The 19,365-nt window shown below is 28.6% G+C and overlaps 2 protein-coding genes across 2 annotated transcripts; one reads left to right on the forward strand and one right to left on the reverse strand.

Annotated features, from left to right (window-relative positions):
- Positions 1-3,048: 3,048 nt before the first annotated feature.
- LOC136085452 (uncharacterized) lies at positions 3,049-10,468 on the reverse strand. The gene is made up of 4 exons (XM_065806760.1): positions 10,388-10,468; positions 9,816-9,918; positions 9,460-9,531; positions 3,049-4,691 (listed from the first exon to the last, which is right to left on the reverse strand). The coding sequence occupies exons 1-4, from the start codon at positions 10,466-10,468 to the stop codon at positions 3,049-3,051; spliced, it is 1,899 nt and encodes a 632-aa protein (XP_065662832.1).
- A 6,541-nt stretch (positions 10,469-17,009) lies between these two features.
- LOC136085453 (uncharacterized) lies at positions 17,010-18,020 on the forward strand. Its single transcript, XM_065806761.1, has one exon. It carries the CDS (start codon positions 17,010-17,012, stop codon positions 18,018-18,020), a length of 1,011 nt encoding a protein of 336 aa, XP_065662833.1.
- Positions 18,021-19,365: the final 1,345 nt, after the last annotated feature.

Here is a 19,365-nt window from a genome sequence, read left to right on the forward strand (position 1 = left end):
AAATAGGGATTGGCGCGATTAAACGTACATGATTTGGGACATGGTTAGGGTTTGGATCTGAGATCAATCAGAAAATGATGCGCTATGCATTTTTAAACAGTTATGTTTCAATTGTCAAAAGAAACCAGGCTTTTTTAAAGTCATTTTTGAAAAGGATTTTAATTATAAACGAGTGTGAAAAAAATGACGAATATTAGTGTTTTGTTAATGTAATTTTTCAAACTTCAACATCGAATTAGAGCACTTTCTGTTATTTTTTAGATCCATGTTTTTATACGATTCCGAATCAGCATTAATCTACCATAATCATCAATAAAAAAAAGGAGGGGGGGGGGGAGGGGAGAAACTGCAGAAGCGTCGGTTCAAATATTTCAAAAGAAAGAAAGCACCAGAAAGCTCTGAAATTCAAATAATTAAACAAAAACAACGACTGTTAAAATTTTTGAAAACTTCTTTCCGACCGTCAAATGAGTTTAAAATTATCATGGATAACGAGTCCTATTTTACATTGAGCAGCCAAAACACACCAGGAAATGATGACTTTTATGGTCAAGATAAAAACAAAACTGAAAATAATATTAAATATAGGGGAAAGGCGCCTATGATGGCATAGCGCCTATGATGGCATACCGGTCATATTTCCATTAAAATTGGTTTTGGTAAAAAAATGATTAGACCTACATGACTATACTGACTTTACATTAGTTTTAGTGAAAAAACGTCCCTTGTGCACAAATATTGTTTTTATAATCAACAAAAATCGATTTTGGGATGTGTTGTTGTAGTTTTATTTCCTTCATATATTTAAGATTGTAATTTTACTATTAACTGTGCAGAAACAAAATTTTCATGCATTTTATATTCAAGTTTGGTGCATTTAGTGGAATAGTTACTTTAATTTTATCTTTTGAACAAAGCAGACACAGCTTGTTTTAATGAAAATGATGACTTTTACCCCAACTCGTCAGTATGCCAAACTGACGAGTTGGGGGTGTTGAAATATTGACGAGTTGGGAAAATCTTTTTTTTTTATAAGAAAAACTTATTTTTAAGTAAAGTTAAAAGAAAGCGATGCTCCAAAATTTTTTTTTGGTCCAAAAAATACGTAAAACGCAATATATCCTATGCGCATGCGCAAAATTTTACAATGCTGGTATGTAGCATGAAATGATAAATTAAGATGGTTTCGAGTAATTTCTGGCTTTTCTGAGGGAAGACTCTAAGGTTAAATGAAATCATTAAGTTACCCTCGATCCCAACTAGCCCCATCCTCCCCTATGCCATCATAAGAGCAGTGGTTGCCTATGATGGCATACTTGTGCTTTTTTTTACAATAAGAATAACTTATAAAAAAATAAAACTGATGAAAACTCCCAGGGTAATTATTGTTCTAGATGTAACAAGAAATGTATCCATATCAAAACTTTTATTATTGGTCTTCAGGATACTGAATAATGAAGCTTCAAAGTTAAGTATGCCATCATAGGCGCCTTTCCCCTAAGTTTAAATCAAAGTTTCAAGCGAAAGTTTTAGTATGGATTGCAATCAGTAGATTTGGTAAATCAAAGCCTCTCTTTGCAATTAAAAATAATGCCATTGATGCAAAAATATAATCCAAAGAATGCAATGAAAAGAAACTTGTTCCCTTTATCAATACGAATCACAAAAGTATAAAATACATATTTTGGCCTGGTGGTGCAAACTGTCATTATGCAAAGCTAACAATTGAAATTTATAAGAAGTTTAATATAACGTATGTTTCTAAGGATGATAATCCACCAAATGTACCGCAATTAAGGCCCATTGAGACATTTTGGGCTCACCCAAAGCAGTGAATCTGTTCCAATAATTTCAAAGCAAAAAATCTTAACCACCTGAAAAAGAGAATTCAACTTAAATTACGAGATTTCAGTCCAGAATACTTTGAAAACCTTCTTTGCTGGCTTAAGACTAATTTTGGCTACGCTGTTGGTCATGGGACAATTTCAGTTATAAGATGAACTTTTATTGCTTTCCTTTTTTATTTGATCAGTTGTGAAACAATAATATAATTTGAATGACAATTATAAGCAATTCTTTTTTGTGCAAATTTTTAGTAGCCTCGCGTTAAGTTAATACAAAATCTTTTAAATACCAATAAATTTTCTGAAAAATTATATTTTAAATAAGAAAAGAAAGAAAAAAATTTAAAATAAAAATTTTATTTTATTTTATCCTCGTATTTCTTTCTTTTTTAAATTTCTTTTTATTAGATTGAGAATAATTAAGGAAAAAACAGCATCAAAAAAAACACATGGATAAAAAAAACAAAAAGTGAAAGCACACACACACATAAATACATGCCAAACAGTTTTGGGTATTTTTTATATGCGATTTCAAGAATATATAGTATAAAATTTTTTACATTTTCAGTAACAAACAAATGATAAAATTAAATCGTGTATAAGTTTACAATTAATTTTTTTTTTTTTTATATGTAGGGGAGATGGGGGCGCATTGATCGCCGTAGCAGTGTTTTGAAAATTGCGCAGAACCTGAAAGAGATGTAAAAACTTATTAACTACGAAACACATGTAGAACTATCTGGCTTTTGGAATATATAAATATTTTGATTTAAAAAAATGATAAACATGAATAATTTTAACTTTAAAACAACCCTCTCAAAAGGTCAATGTACCCCAAACTATGGGGTACTATGATCTCCGACTTGGGGCACATTGATCTTATATGCGTAATATTATCTAAACGTTTAACACTTCTATAACTAAATCTTGTAAATAATTTAGTCAAAGGGTAATATTGTATAACATATAATACATCTAAATTTTTTAACTATTTTTTAAATATAGCAGTTAAACCCACTAGTCTAATTTTTAATTTAAAAATGTATAAATCACAGCAGCTATAAGCTACCCGCTTTATATACGTTTAAAACTTTACAACAACTTGAAATTTATAAGAACTGAAATATAAAGACTGAAATAAGAATACAACTTTTAAGTTTACAAAACTTGTTAAAAGTACAATATTTTGATTAAGAATATTTCATCATTTGTGAAAGTCAAGTTGTGAAGCAGCTTTTGGTTTACATTGTTTTTTATTCCTAAGCAAGTAATTCTTAGTTTCTTTCTTATCTTTTGTGGAGACTTTTTGTTGATTTTTGGTTTGCTTGAAAATTTTCTTTTCTTTTGACAAACGAATTTCATTTCTGACAGGAGTATCAGTCAAGATCCTTGTTTTTAACTGCCTACTTTTAACATTTTTTTTTCTGGCAGATGCTTTTGGGTAAGGTTTTAAAACCTCAGGTGAGATTATAGAAGCAACACTTGTTGACACTTTGTTTAAAATACTTGTTTCAATATTTACTATAGTTATTTCAGACTCTATGTGATTAACATGTGCTGGTATCATTTCAGATTCCATGTTGTTGACAGGAGTGATAGTAACTGTATCTGGAGCAGCTCTATCTGTAACTGATGATGGTAAATATTCGTCATCTTTGAAAATTTTAGAATTGAATGGCTCAATGCTAGCTACTCTAAATCCTGTCTGTATATTAGATGGTAAGAAAGCTTTTGTATACGGTTCTCGAACTATTGAAACAATATCATAAATGGTCATTGGTCTTGGGTTTGAAACCATCCAATTATCACATGCAGAATTGTAAAACCTTTTCAATGGTCCAAAAACAGTTCTATCTAATGGCTGCAATTTATGGCTGCAATGGGGAGGAAAACTTATCATTGTAATTCCTTGTTGAATTGCAAGCTCCAAGCCTTTAACAGAAATATGACTTTCATGACTGTCGAGAAGTAACAAAACTGGAGATTCCTGAGAACAGTTTGAATATTTAACAAAATGTTTAATCCATTCTATGAAAATTTCTGAGTTCATCCAACCAGAAGGATTTGCAAATCCCACACATCCAGGAGGTCCTTCCTTAATCATGTAATCATGAAACTTTACCCTAGGAAAAATAAATAATGGAGGAATGGAATTTCCAATAGCATTAGAGGCACAACATGCAGTTACCAATGTTCCTCGTTCTGCAGATGTGATTCTTCCAACTTGTTTGCTTCCTCTACCAGCCAAAACCTTTACCGGCTTTTGAACGGTTGTTAAACCAGTTTCATCAACATTATATATACAGTTAGGATTATATTTATATCGATTTCTTACCGTTTTAAGATTTTGAAAAAACTCTCTTACAGTGTGTTTGTTAAAAGCTGTTGATCGAGCGAAGCTCATTGCTTCAGGTGTTCGTAGAGACAACTCTGGTTGTCTTTTCATAAAACCTTGCAACCAATCAATGCCTGCAATTTTATTTTTGATCCATGATGATGGGCATATCTTATTGTTTTTTAAAGCAAATTCATATGCCAATAATCGCGTTGACCTAGTTGAAAGGCCATAGTTCATTTTTGATGCAATTAGTAAATAACTTGATAAACTTTTTTCATCTTCTGCTGTAAAAACTTGTCTATTGTTGTAGTTAGGCTTGAAAGCTTCATTTGGATTAAGCCTCTTTTTACGACAATATCTTTTTAAAGTCATTCTATCTATGTTAAACTGACGTGCTACAACATTCAGTTGTGTTCCTTCTAAAACTTTATTAACAGCTACTTTCATTGTTTCACTTGGTATAGCAACTTTATTTGTTTTTTTAATTCTATTTCTAACCATTTTAAGATCTGTAAAAAAATATATCAATAAAAACATATGTTTTTAATAAATGCTAATATTTAACATAATAATATTATGTTAAATATTTTTTAATTATTATGTTAAATATTATTCTTTTGATATTATAAAATAATAGTATTATTATTACTAGCTTATAACATAAGTAGATTTAAAAAATGAAATGCTAAAAGCTATTGTTTGTTTGTATATAGTTTTTTTTTAAATTATAAATATAATTCCATTCGTTTAACTGTATTGCTTATAAACAAAAACATGGGGCACTTCGTCTTCTATGGGGCACTTTGATCCTCCGATCAATGGGCCCCGCATAGTCAAAGATCAATGTACCCCAATAGGTATAGGTAACATATTGATAGCAATATCTACTGTATAAATTGCAGCCAAATAAAAATTATATATTATATTATACACCTAACACTTACAAATATAAAATAAAATTGTTGTTAACCCATACAGACATCTAAATAAAAATATATTTGAATTATAGTACGATTTAAAAAAATCACTTTTTATGACGAAAAACAATATTTTCTTTATTTTTTTTGACGCTGATAACCTTATGAAAAAATATTACGAATAATCAATTAGGGAAGCATAATGGTTAATTAAATTGCAACCTCACTTCTAGTAAGGCAAAAATGAACGAGTAAAAGCCAAAAGATCATACTGCCCCGGCGATCAATGCGCCCCCATCTCCCATATATATATAAAGTTAATAGATATATTCATAACTATATAAATCAAATCATAAGATTACTCTTATTTAGCGCCTTAGAAGACATTTTATTCATTGTCGTTTAGTAGAAGAATTTGCCTAAGTTTTGTTTTAAATTGGTTGAGCGAAGAGAGTGTTTTAAGATCATCATTTAAAAGTGTATTCCATTATTTAGGTCCTCGATTTGTGATTGGACATTTAGTGGCTGAATAATAGGTTTTGCATTGACTTAAGTTATTTTTTGAGAATCTTATGCTCTATGTGTGATTTATTTTTTTAAATATTGAGTAAATTAAGACGGTGCCGTTTTTTTATCAAGTTTAAACATAAATATAAGAATTTAATACAGATTTATTTTGAAAACATTTAGTATATTGAGTTTACTAAAAAGAATTTTTGTATGGGAGAGCCGACCCTCGTTTGTAATAAACCTAATAGCATGTTTTTGTTTGCAGAGAAGTTTATTTATTTTTGTAGCGTTGGTGCTGCACCAAGCAATATTTGCATAGTTTAGGTAACAATGTATAAATGAAAAGTATATGTGTTTCAAACAAGGTTGGTTTAAAATATGTTTTGCTTTATACAGTATACCTAGATTAGATAGATTTTTTTTCTCGATGACGTTTATATGTTCTCTCCAATTAATATTTTCATCTAGAATTACGCCTATGAATTTTAACGATATTTCTCTTTTTATTAAATTATTATCAATAAAAAGATTTGGTAGTTTCAATGGAATATTTTTTTTTTAGGAGCATGATGGAATGTGATATGTAATAAGTTTATTGGATTTAAACCATTGGTTTAGTTTATCAATTCTTTTTTTACTGTTAAAAATTAAATATTTATATATTCATTGGAATAAACAAGTTAGTATCATCAGCAAATAAAATTGAGTTTAAGATATTAGAAAACTTATTTAGATCATTAATATAAACTAGAAACAAGAGGGGTCCTAGTATTGAACCCTGGGGAACATGTGTAAGATTGCGTGATCAGTAGAATGACCAGATTTAAAACCAAATTGTTTATTGTACAAAACATTTTTGCTTAAAAAAGAAAAGAGTCTATTATACATAATTCGTTCTAGAATTTTTGAAAAACATGTAAGAATTGAGATCGGCCTATAATTAGTAACGTCATAAGGATCACCTGATTTTAAAATTGGGACAACTCTAACGATTTTTAACTTTTTCAGAAAAGCTCCCTCTTTTAAAGATAAATTAAATATATACAAAAGCGGGATTGTAATGAGTTTTGAATTGATAATGATGCTATTACTTATATTGTCAACTCCTTAACTTTTTTTGGGCTTGATTAAAGAAACCGCGACTAATAATTCTTCTTCAGTAAGTTTATCATTAGACATAATATTAGTGTTATTAAAAACCATGTATGCATCAAAGTTGGTTTGAGAGGATTCAATTTTTTATGCTAATGAAGGACCGACATTTACAAAAAATTCATTAAGTGTTTCAGCCACTAATTGTTTTTTTATAACACAGTTATTATTAAATTTGAGGAATTTTGGAACAATATTTCTTTCAGAATTATTTTTACCGATGACTTCTTTAATAATACGCCAAGTACTTTGAGGATCATTTGAGTGCTTTTTTAATTGATCTGAATAATAATACTTTTTTGATTTTTTAACAATTGACTCAAAGAGTCGTTTGTAGTTTTTATAATTAGTTTCATTACAAATAGTTTTTTTTTTCAAGAAATTTGTTATACAGTCGTTGTTGTTTTTTTTTTATTGTTTTTTGAAAAGATTTAAGAATACCCTGAGTAATCCAAGGGTTTAATAGCGTTTTTGTTTTAACCAATTTTGAAACTTTTGGAAATACTTTGTTATAATATTTATAATACTCTGATATGAATATATCGTACGCTTTATCAGAATTTTGATTCAGGAATAGGCCATCCCAGTTAACACATGATAAAAGGTTATGAAAATATTTAACTGAAGAACCGCTTATTACTCTTGTTGTTTTTATTTTTTTGAACATCATTTTTATTACATTTTTGTGAAATAATGAATATGGGAAAATGATCAGACATATCTGTTTTAAACATTCCTGTTTTTATTTTTACATAAAGGAAGTTATTGGTGATAATTTGATCTATTAAAGTTTCACTTTTCTAGTTATGCGCGTAGGTTTATTGATGAAAGGTATGTAACGATCATTTTTCTACATTCCTGATTTTAAACTCAAATTAAAAAAAAAAATATTAACACCCCAATAGTTGTAAAAAACGTACTTTCAAACAAAAAAATCTTGAACTATTTAAAGATCAGCTATCTTTACTCCGTTGGAGTCGTATTGATTTTAATGACAATGCAAGTAACATCTACGAAACATTTTATAAAACATTGCAGATGATTAAAGTTGATAAAATAAGTTTATATGACCCAAGAGCCATATCCCATGAATTTAATAAATTTTTTATTGGGATAGGTCCTTCCCTATCGAATAAGATTCCAAATACGACGGCTTCCTTTAATGATTTCCTCGTACTTATGGATAATTGCATTTGTTCTGATGAGTTAACCTCAGAATTATCTTTTGAGGCATTTGATGTAGCTTTGAATTCTTTGAAAAGAAACAAAGCAGCAGGTGCAAATAAAATAAATGGAAATGTAATTATAGACTGTCTCGGTATATTAAAACATGTTCTTTTTAAAGTTTTTAAAGCTTCTATTAATCAAGGAATATTCCCAGACCAATTAAAAGTTGCTTAAGTTACTCCTATCTTTAAAGAAGGTGACAGATCAAATATTAGCAACTATCGTCCCATCTCTGTTCTTTCGGTATTTTCAAAAAATTTATAAAAAATAATGTCTAATAGAATTTACAAACATTTCAACAAAAATAACTTACTATATAACAAACAATTCGGCTTTAAAAAAGGTAACTCAAAAGAACATGCAATAATCCAGTTTGTGCATGAAATCTCGAAATCTTTTAAAAAATCACAGTACTTGTAAGGTATCTTCATTGATCTATCAAAAGCTTTCGACACAGTAGATCATTATATTTTACTACATAAACTTAAATATTATGGAATTAAAGATACTGCTTTAAAATGGTTTCGAAGCTACTTAACAAAAAGAAGACAATTTGTAATTAGTAACGACGGTTATCAAAATAATTATCTTGATATCGTATGTGGTGTTCCTCAAGGTTCAATCCTCGGACCTCTACTTTTTTTGATATATATAAATGATTTGAATAAAGCTTCTAACCTTATAAGTATCATGTACGCAGTTGATACCAATCTATTCTTCTCAAGCAGTAATATTTATGAACTCTTTACCACTATGAATAAAGAATTAAAACATATATCAAATTGGTTTAAATGGAATAAGCTAACTTTAAATATTAATAAAACCAAATGAACTCTATTCCATTCGTATGCAAAAAAGCGATTTTTACCAACAAACTTGCCGCAACTTTATATAGACAAAATTGAAATAAAAAATGATTCCGTTACAAAATTCTTAGGCGTTTACCTCGATGAAAACATCTCCTGGAATCAACACATTATTTATGTATCTATTAAAATTTCAAAAAACATTGAGATTCCATATAAAGCTCGTAACTACCTTAATTAAAATTGCTTAAGCCAACTTTATTACTCTTTTATCCACAGTTACATAAATTACGCTAACACTGTTTGGGGGAGTACTGTAAAAAGTTAAAACTTCTTTATCGTCGTCAAAAACATGCGATCCGCATAATTAACTATGCTGATCGTTTTACACATACAAAACCTATTTTTACTGAAATGAGATTATTAAATTTATTTTAACTCAATGTTTTTAAAGTTTTATGTTTTGTATATTTATGGAGAAATAATTTATCCCCTACCATTTTTAATAATATTTTCAAACTCAAACCTAACAACAAATACGATATGAGGAACATAAATTTTTTAAATGAGCCGTTTTGTCACACAAAATTTAATCAATTTTGCATTGCTTCTCGAAGACCCCACCTATGGAATAATATTGTCCTGCGGAATTTCGATCAACCAACTTCCTTTTATCTTTTCAAGCTCAAAGTTTATATTTGTGTCATAATCTAAAATATTGAGATTCAACTCTCCAACTAGATAAACAGATTTTTTTTAAATTTAATTATTTTATATTACACAAGTTTTTCAATGATTTTCAATTAAATTCAAATTACTTTTATTTTTACAATTAAAAAATATATTTTCATCAAGCAAAAAATTAGACATAACAGAAAGAATTTTTTTATAACATCAATTATTTTGTAAAAGACCATTAGAATATTCTTCTTGCATAATAACTTGCATAATTCACTATTCATTTATTAGGCACTAAGATTTTAAACACTACTGGTTAGTTTTTAAAAATCTGGTTTTAAACTTGTTGTTGATATTCTAAGGAACTCAAACAAATATTCTTCTATTACACTAGTTAGATTGGCACGATACTTTGATTTAACAAATTTCATTGTTGAAAATAAAGACTAACATGTATATTTTATAATCATATATAAATGATTAAAAGTTTTTAAGGTAAGATCTTTCTGAAATAAAACAATATTTTTTTGAAAACTAAAAATAGTCTGAGCAAGATCAGATATATTTTCTTCTTTTCCCTGAAGTGACAAGTTCAGATTTTGTAAATGTTGCATTACATAACTTCAAAATAAAAGATCTAGCAAAAAATTCACATCACCAAAGGTTTCAAATGTCTTTTGTTTTTCAAGCAAAAAAAATTTAATTGGTTCTAATAGTTCTACAAACCTATAAAGAACTACTTGAAAGCCATCTTACTGCACAGTAAAATGAAAAATCACTTGGTTTGTCAGCAAGTTCCAATTCACTAATGAAATTATTAAATTGTCTGTGATTTTTTGCATTAGATCGAGTTACACTCTCCAGCTCTGATTTAAAAATAATTGGAATTTTTGCTGCTAAATGTTCTCAATAAACCACACAATGAACTGGGATAAACTCTGAATACATTGGATCACTTTTTAGTAAACCAATAAGCCCAACATGTTTTCCAACCATTGCTGTTGCACCATCTCACAGTGGGCCAGTAGGTGGACAAAATGGGAAAAATTTTAGTTGTCTAATCTTGAAAACTTATTTAATTTTAGTATCTACATATATTAGGAGAAATCTATTGATAATTTATTTATATTAAATCCCTTAGTTACCAGGACTCTAAGCATTTGAATATTGAGATAAAATAAAAAAATAAAAAAATTATAAATAAGTAATTAACGGTGACATCAACGTCGTGTTATATTTCAATTACATCTACGTTTTTGAAACAAAAAATTAGTACATGTTATTCTAGAGTATTTAGAGATAAGAAAAACCAATGTGTGAAATAAACTTGTCATAGCATGTTATCTCAGTTATACTTTGAAAATCACAGATTAAAAAAAAAAATTTCTTAAGAAACTTATTTTTTGCCGCACAATAACTAATAATTACCACAATTTGCCATGTGTCTTATATTTATTTGAGCTATATGATGCTTCAATCGAGTTTTAATTGATTGCTCGTCCCCTTAAATCCCCGTTCAGATTTTATGTATGTTTTAACTTGGTTGCTATGGTACTAAATTTTGCATAGCAACAACTCATTTTTACATTAACGTTGTTTTAACAGTATTTTACTTGCGCTAAATACACAATATTAAGGGTATGTATTAAAATGAGATTCAGAATTCTTATAACTTTTTTTGGTTACTATGGATACCTTACTTTGCATAACATAGCAACAACATATTTTCGGTAGTTGTTAGTAATTTAATTACTAACAACTACCGAAAATATGTTGTAAAGCACTTGTCAGTGTTAGTAATTTAATTACTAACACTGACAGTAATTTAATTACTTTTAATTTTAATTACTAACACTTGTAGTAACTTAATTACTAACAAGTATTAGTAGTCCAGGCGGCATATATATTATAACATTTTACTTTTAAATACAAAATACTTGTTACAATAATTATTTAGATATGGTTTTGTTAAACTTAGACATTCATGATTTTCTCCAAAAAAACAATCTTAGTATTTCAAAACAAAATATTACTGAAGATATATTAAAATTTATTCAGCCAAAATTTGCTGATTTTAAAGACGTTGATTTTAGACATGCTGTTCAACGATTTGTTTACTTGTATAAAAAAAAGTGGAAATCTGCAAACTATACTGTGAAAAATTTTGAAAAGAAGTTTGTGAACTGGCTTAATGAATATTTAATTGTCAGAAAAAAAGACAATGAACCAACTGCAAGTAGACGTGGTCGAAAACCAGTTGCATTTGATAATAGTTCTAATAAAACTAAAAAACGGCGTGTATCTTGTTTAATTGAATCTCACTCATCCAATGAATTATTTTTTGCTGCTAATAAAAAATTTAGAGATGAATCTGTTGTTATTACTGCCAAGAATGTTTTAAATATATCAAATACAGATAAAGCAACTAAATATTCAGCAGACGAAGCACTGGCTTTAATAATTGATGCAAGTCTGACAAAAGCTTCCTATCAATTGATTAGAAGCGGAGCCTTGGAGAAAGAATATAACATCTACCCCGCTTACAATGATGTCAGAGATGCAAAATTGAAATGTTATCCTGCAAACATAACAGTGGAGGACTATTCAGCTTCAGTTCCTTTAAAAGATTTAATGACTCATACTTTGCAAAGAATCTGTGCAGTTCAGGAAGCTGTGCTAAGGCACTTGATATTGAACGACAAAGCAATAAAAACAATGACACTAACGTGTAAGGCTGGTTTTGATGGTGCTACTGGCCAAAGCATTTATAAACAAGTTTTATCAGAACCCGACATTAACTGAGATTTAAAGCGTGAAGAATCATTATTTATTACTTGTCTTGTCCCATTGGATTTGACTGGATTTAACAACAGCAACGAAAAGGTGCCTATTTGGAAAAATCAAAAGTCGTCCTCCACAGCCTATTGTAGACCCATAAGATTTGCATACAAAATGGAATCCAAGGAATCTGTGATTGAAGAAGATCAGTACATTAAAAGTGAGATAGAAAGCTTGGGTATGATTTTATTAGAGGTTTGCGGATCTTCTATTGAAGTGAATTGTATTATTGAACTTACAATGATTGATGGGAAGGTTCAAACAATATTATCTGAAAAAAATAACTCATACCAATGCTGTTCAGTGTGTGGTGTCTCTCCAAAAAATATGAATAGTCTTGATATCCTTAATATAGATTATACTAACAGAGAGTTCAAATATGGTCTTTCCAGTCTTCATGCATGGATTCAATTTTTTGAGATGTTATTGCACATTGCATATAAAAAAGAAACAAGAAAGTGGCAAGCAAGATCTAAAGAACACAAAGAAAAGGCATCTGTAGCTAAACAAAAGATTCAGACTGATTTTATGAACAAAATGGGACTTGTTGTTGATTTCCCTAAAAGTGGTGGTTCTGGAACAAGTAATGATGGCAATACCTCAAGGCGTGCTTTTGCAGCATATGAACAAACAGCTGAAATTCTGGGTATTGACCAAAACCTTATATTCAGATTTTACATTATCTTGGTAACGCTCTCTTCAGGATATGAAATAGACTGCTTAAAGTTCAAGGATTATTGTTTTGACACTTTTAGACTATATGTGTCCCTTTATCCATGGTATTACATGGCTCAATCAGTTCACAAAGTATTGATACATGGACATGACATAATTAAAAGCCTTACATTACCCATCGGACTTATGTCAGAGGAAGCTCAAGAGGCTAGAAATAAAGACTTTAAATCTTATCGCGAAAATTTCAGCCGAAAAACATGAAGAAAAGCAACAAATACTGATCTTATCAATAGACTCCTAGTTTCCAGTGATCCTGTTATTTCATCATTGCGTAAATCAACATCACACCAAACAAATCATAAAGCATTTCCTTCAGATGTTTTACAATTACTTAAACAATCTTCAAACGATATTATTGTTTTATAATTTTTTGATGTAATTTAAAATTGATAACGTTTTCTTGCACTATTTTTTGCTTTTATTATTCCTAAAACATTATTTACCTAAATACTCAATTTTTACTCAATATAGGTGGGTCAAAAATCCGATAAGATATTCAAATATCAATTTACCACTTTGTAACTAAGGAAAGTATCCGGTAACTAAGCAATATAAGTATCCATAACAACTAAATTTAAAAAATTATCACTTTTGTAAGAAGTGTGATCTCATATTGGTACTCATGCCAAATTTAGTGAATATAGCACTTATAAAATATCTGCAGATAACAAAAGTAGGTTGTTGCTAAGCAAAATAAAGGTATCCATAGCAACGAAATAAAAAAATATTACCTTCATAAAAAGCGCAGACATCATATTAGTACTCATACTAATTTTAGTGAATATAGCTCTAATATTAAATTAGTTATGAATTTTGTCCAGTAAAAGTGCATTCTGGCCCACTGTGCATCTGTAGCAACACTAACAAGCTTGTTTTTAGGAGCATTGTCTTTCACCAGAACAGTGTCAAGGGCTTTCTTTAAATCACGAGTTGTGTCTTTTAACTCTACTAAATCTAGAAACTCTTCTTTCACAAGTGCATCTGATGTTACATATATATCAAGTACTGCCATTTAAGGTTTATCTTGAATATCTGTTAATTCATCCAATGCCAAATTGAATCCTTCACAATTTTTAAATCATTTAACAAATGCTGTTCAACTTTGAATCTCAGATATTCTTCTTTCAGTTGTAGGTCGAGAAACAGAAATATTTGAAATTAACCTTTGAACTTTGCTATAATTAGAAACTAAAACTGAGATCACATCTAAAAGATTTTCTCCATAGGTGTAAAAATGTTTACTTCTTGCAATAATCCAAGCTATAATAAAACTGGAAAGATTAAATATTCGTTTGTTGATTTTTAAATATTGTTTTAAGCAACTCGATTCTATTTTTTCTATGACATGAATTTAATGGGTATTTCTCATAGAAATACACATGTTTTGTTTCATATTGACGTTTAACATTACATGTCTTATTATGAGCAAGTTCAGTATTGCAAATTAAACACATAGGTTCATTTTCTTTTTCAATAAATGCGTATTTTTCTGTCCAATCACCATGAAATAATCTGTTCCCATCTTCAATTTTCTTTTCTTACTTTTATTGTAAAGTGCTTTATTGTCACCTTTTGCTATATCCATTTTTCAAATAATATGTCTTTCGGCTATATATAATTCAAGTTTTCATTATCAGTAAATCAATTTAACTTTTGAAAAGAGCCGCATGCGGCTCGCCAACCGCAATGACGTTTTAAGAGCCGCGTGCGGCAAGCCAGCCGCTATTTGGCCATCCCTGGTATAAAGCATGGACGATAATGTTTTTTGAGGTTATATAAACGAGTTCAATACACTCAAACCTCTTTTTATGTGGTCCTTTTTTATGCAATACTTGATTTGTGCGTCTTATTTTATGGGATTTTTTTTTGTGCGATCTCATATAATTTAATTCTTAAACGCGCAATAACTTCAATCTCAACGATTACAGGGTTTATGCGAAATATAAAACATTTTTTAAGAAAATATAAAACATTTTTTAAGAAAAAATAAAACATTTTTTAAGAAAATATAAAACATTTTTTAAGAAAAAATAAAAATTTTTTAAAGAAATTATAAAATATTTTTTAAAAACTTATGAAACATTTTTTAAGAAATTATAAAACATTTTTTAAGAAAATATAAAACATTTTTTAAAAAAAAACAAAACATTTTTATAAGAAAATATAAAACGTTTTTTAAGAAAATATAAAACAATTTTTAAGAAAATATAAAACATTTAATTACGTAATTACTCCTTAGCACTTTGGAATTTATGAGGTTTATTCATGACAAAGAAGAGAACTATAAAAATAAAAAAAAAGATTGCGGTAGTAAATTAGTTGTCAGTTGTAAGTAGTGAACGGAAACTTTCGGCTTCGGCCGAAATTTCGGCCGATGTTTCGGCCGAAACCGAAACCGAAATTTCTGCTTCAACAATTTTTTTACTTTTCCTGTTTCGGCCGAAATTTCGGTTCAAACCGCAACCGAAATGAACCGAAACTTTTAAAAGATCATGACGATTTCCTAATTGTAATCGTTTGTTAGTAAATCAATTTTTAATTATAACAATTGTAAAAATTTTAATTGAAATCACGTTACATAATAGTTTTAAGTTACTATTCTCAAATCATTCTTAAAATAAATTAACATTTAAGTAAAGCAACCCAAACCAATAGTTTCATCAAAAGTTTCTCAGTGCTAAATTTTACAATGGAAAATAATCGATAAAAAACTGGTTTATGGAATCATTTTACCGTAACAGTAAGTGATTTCAAATACGGAACTTGCAATTTAAAAATATCTCGTGGATCACACAATCCAAAACTTCAATCACTTAGCGGACTTTCATCACATTTAAGAAGTGGTTTACTCTGAAAAATCTCTTAACTGAAAAAGCAATACACCGGCAGTCCTATAAATCTCAAAAATTGATTCAAACTTTAAAGAAGGTCTGAAGTTTCTTGTACGACCGTGGCGCAGTGGTTAGAGCGCTTGCCTTTTAAGCAGGAGATCCAGGCTAAAAACGAGCTTCGGATATATTTTTGCGTCACGGTAATGAAGGAGGCGTGAACTTCCTAGTTAAATGCACTTCCCCGGTGCTCTGTGACAAGACCTACAGGTCTTCTTGGGGCACCTAAATAACAAAAAAAAAAAAATTTCATAGATTTATATTAGAAAACAACATTAAAAGCAAAGCTTAATTTGGCAAAAGTAGCAAAGAGATTCTTTAGACCTTCACCAACATCTGCCGAAGTTACAAGGTTGTTTTTAACTGCTGGAGAAATTTTTTCAAATGAAAGAAACAGACTTTTGCCAGAAAACATGAAAAAATATGTATTTCGCAGAGAAAATACTTCAATTACTACCTTTAATTATTGAAATGTCTTGACATATTAAAGTTTTTATCAAACTATGTTACATGGTGATTGGCTAGATATATGTAAAATAGTTTTTTTTTGCTTTAATTCGGTGATCATAAAAGGTTCAGGGATTTTAAACATTCATTTTCAAATTTCGGCCGAAATTTCGGTATCGGTTTCGGCCGAAATTTCGGTTTCGGTTTAGGCTACGGCTTCACTGAACCGAAATTTCGATACTTTCGGTTTCGGCTCAAATTTCGGTTTCGGTCGATCACTAGTTGTAAGTGCCTTAAAAGTATAATTTTTTGAGTCTATTATCAAACTTTTTATCATACCTTAAAGTTTGGAATCAGACTTTTAAGTATGGAATAAAAGTTTTATATTTATAAGATATAAAACTTTTGTTGCAAACTTAAAAGATTTAATATGGTGAGTAATGTTCGTTATAGTTTTAAGTTTATATCAAGTACAATGAAAAATAAAAAAATTACTATATCCATATTAAACAAATGCTTTTTTTTATCCACAAAAAACTTTTTAAATGCCATACATGTGTTATCATGCCTTACTATGCTTATTATTAAAATATATTATTCAAGATTTATTTTGTTGTTTTAACTGATAAATGGAACATGAGAGAGAAAGGAAAAAAAGAACACTTATTACTAAGGATATTGTAAGAACCATAAGAAAGTCAATTTTAAAAGAAATGAAGTTAAAAGAAATAGCGGAAGAAGTTGAAATATCAGTTTCTGCAACACGTTCTATTTCTGATAAAATCAGCAAAGAACTTAGTTATGATGAAATCACATCAGTAAAAAAAGGAAGGCGCATCTCTTATGACGAGACGCTTAAATCTGAAATTCGATTGTTAATTGAGCATGATCCATCTCATACTTTAGCATCATTGAGAAACATTCTTATTGAAAGGAATATTAATGTATCTATACCAACAATATCTAAGTATTTGAAGTCGATGGAGTTCACTAGAAAACGACTTACATTAGTACCAAAAGAAAGAAACTCGCCGCAAAACGTTGATTTAAGACAAAGTTATTGCAGGACTAATAATTCGATTCCTGACAATAACTTAGTATTTCTAGATGAAACAGGCTTTAACTTACATACTTCTAAGCAATATGGCTATTCTATAAAGAATACAAAATGTTTTGTTACAGTGCCAGCAAATCGTGAAAAAAATGTAAGTCTAATGGCCGCTATTACAGTTAATGGTATTCTAAGCTTTAAGATAGTGGATGGTGCCTATAATGGCGATATTTTTTGTGATTTTATAACCAATAATTTAAGACCGTATTTCCAAACAAATCCCCATTTTGTACTAGTATTGGATAATTGTGCATTTCATCGTCGAAGAGATGTAATCAATTTGCTCGGCCAATCCAATGTTTCAGTTTACTTTTTGCCCCCTTATTCACCGCAATTGAACCCGATCGAGGAATACTTTAGTTGTCTTAAAGCTAATTATACTTTTATAAGGCCATTTCTAAAAACCAGCAATGAAGTTAAGGCTACTTTAAATTGGCTTATACCGACAATTGGCATTAATTTTTGTGGTTGGTATTGTAATATGAGAAGATGGGTTTTGAAAGGCATAGCAAGGCAAGAGTTTTATTAAAGTGGATACTTTGTTATTTATATTATATCTTTAAATATAATGAGTTTTAGTTATATTTAAAAAATACACTTTATTATTTAGAAATTTATGAATAACTTTATACATCATAAATGCACTCTTAAATAACTAAAATGTTTTATATTTTCTTAAAAAATGTTTTATATTTTCTTAAAAAATGTTTTATATTTTCTTAAAAAATGTTTTATATTTTCTTAAAAAATGTTTTATATTTTCTTAAAAAATGTTTTATATTTTCTTATAAAATGTTTTATATTTTCTTAAAAAATGTTTTATATTTTCTTAAAAAATGTTTTATATTTTCTTAAAAAATGTTTTATATTTTCTTTAAAAATGTTTAATATTTCGCATAAACCCTGTAAAATGGGTAATATGTATGTACATACGTCATTATATAGTTACTATTATGAACATGCAACCACAAATTGCGTTACATTGTCAGATTACGAAGGATAATTGTTATACATTTTGATAAGTTTTGTATGTATAAAATAAATACGTATGTAAATTAAAAATGCTCGTACGTGTTTTTTCTAAATCAAATTTTTTTATGCGGTCCATATCTAACCGCATAAAAAAAAATGTTTTTAATCTTGTTTCGAAAACTATTTTTTGTAGGTACTTCTGAAGTTTTATGTGATTTTTTTTAATACGTTTTTCTTTTCTTTTTTTCCCACCTACCTTGCCTAATCTAATTTGGTGAATCACTTTGTAGTTTGGTAAATGGTAATTATAGTTGTTCACCATATTTTTGTCATCACACCGTATCTCTCTGAGATAAATAATTTGAAAATGAATATTAATTTTATATATAAATTGTTTTAAAGATTCAAAATTTTTTTTGAAGACTTCTAATATCATTTATTATTATTAATAATATTTATTTAAATATTACCATGAAGGATCGAGAACGAGTCGTTATTCATTCCATTAATGATATTTTTTGAATTTACATTATAATATAATTGGGTAATGTTTTTTATCTAATCATTATGATTTTAAAAGTTAATATCAGGATCAGAATCTTTTTTTTAAAGTGTTTATTTTTTAGTTAGTAATGAATTAAATTTAAGTAAGAGTAGTATAACAAAAAAAAAGTTATAAAAATAAAAAAATATTATAAATATAAAAAATAAAAATAAAAAATAAAAACATTAATCAAAATTTTTATTTCTAAATTCTTTGACAATTAACTTATAGTAAATGAGAATAGAATATTTACCTTTAATTCTATGACTTTTACTTTCTTCAGAAAGTTTTTTTCTGACTTAATGTTATATTTCTGCAAGAAAACTACAAGCTAACCGAGCCATGGATTTAAGTATGC

Source organism: Hydra vulgaris, chromosome 09 (genome assembly GCF_038396675.1).
Source record: "Hydra vulgaris chromosome 09, alternate assembly HydraT2T_AEP".
Classification (NCBI taxonomy): Eukaryota; Metazoa; Cnidaria; class Hydrozoa; order Anthoathecata; family Hydridae; genus Hydra; species Hydra vulgaris.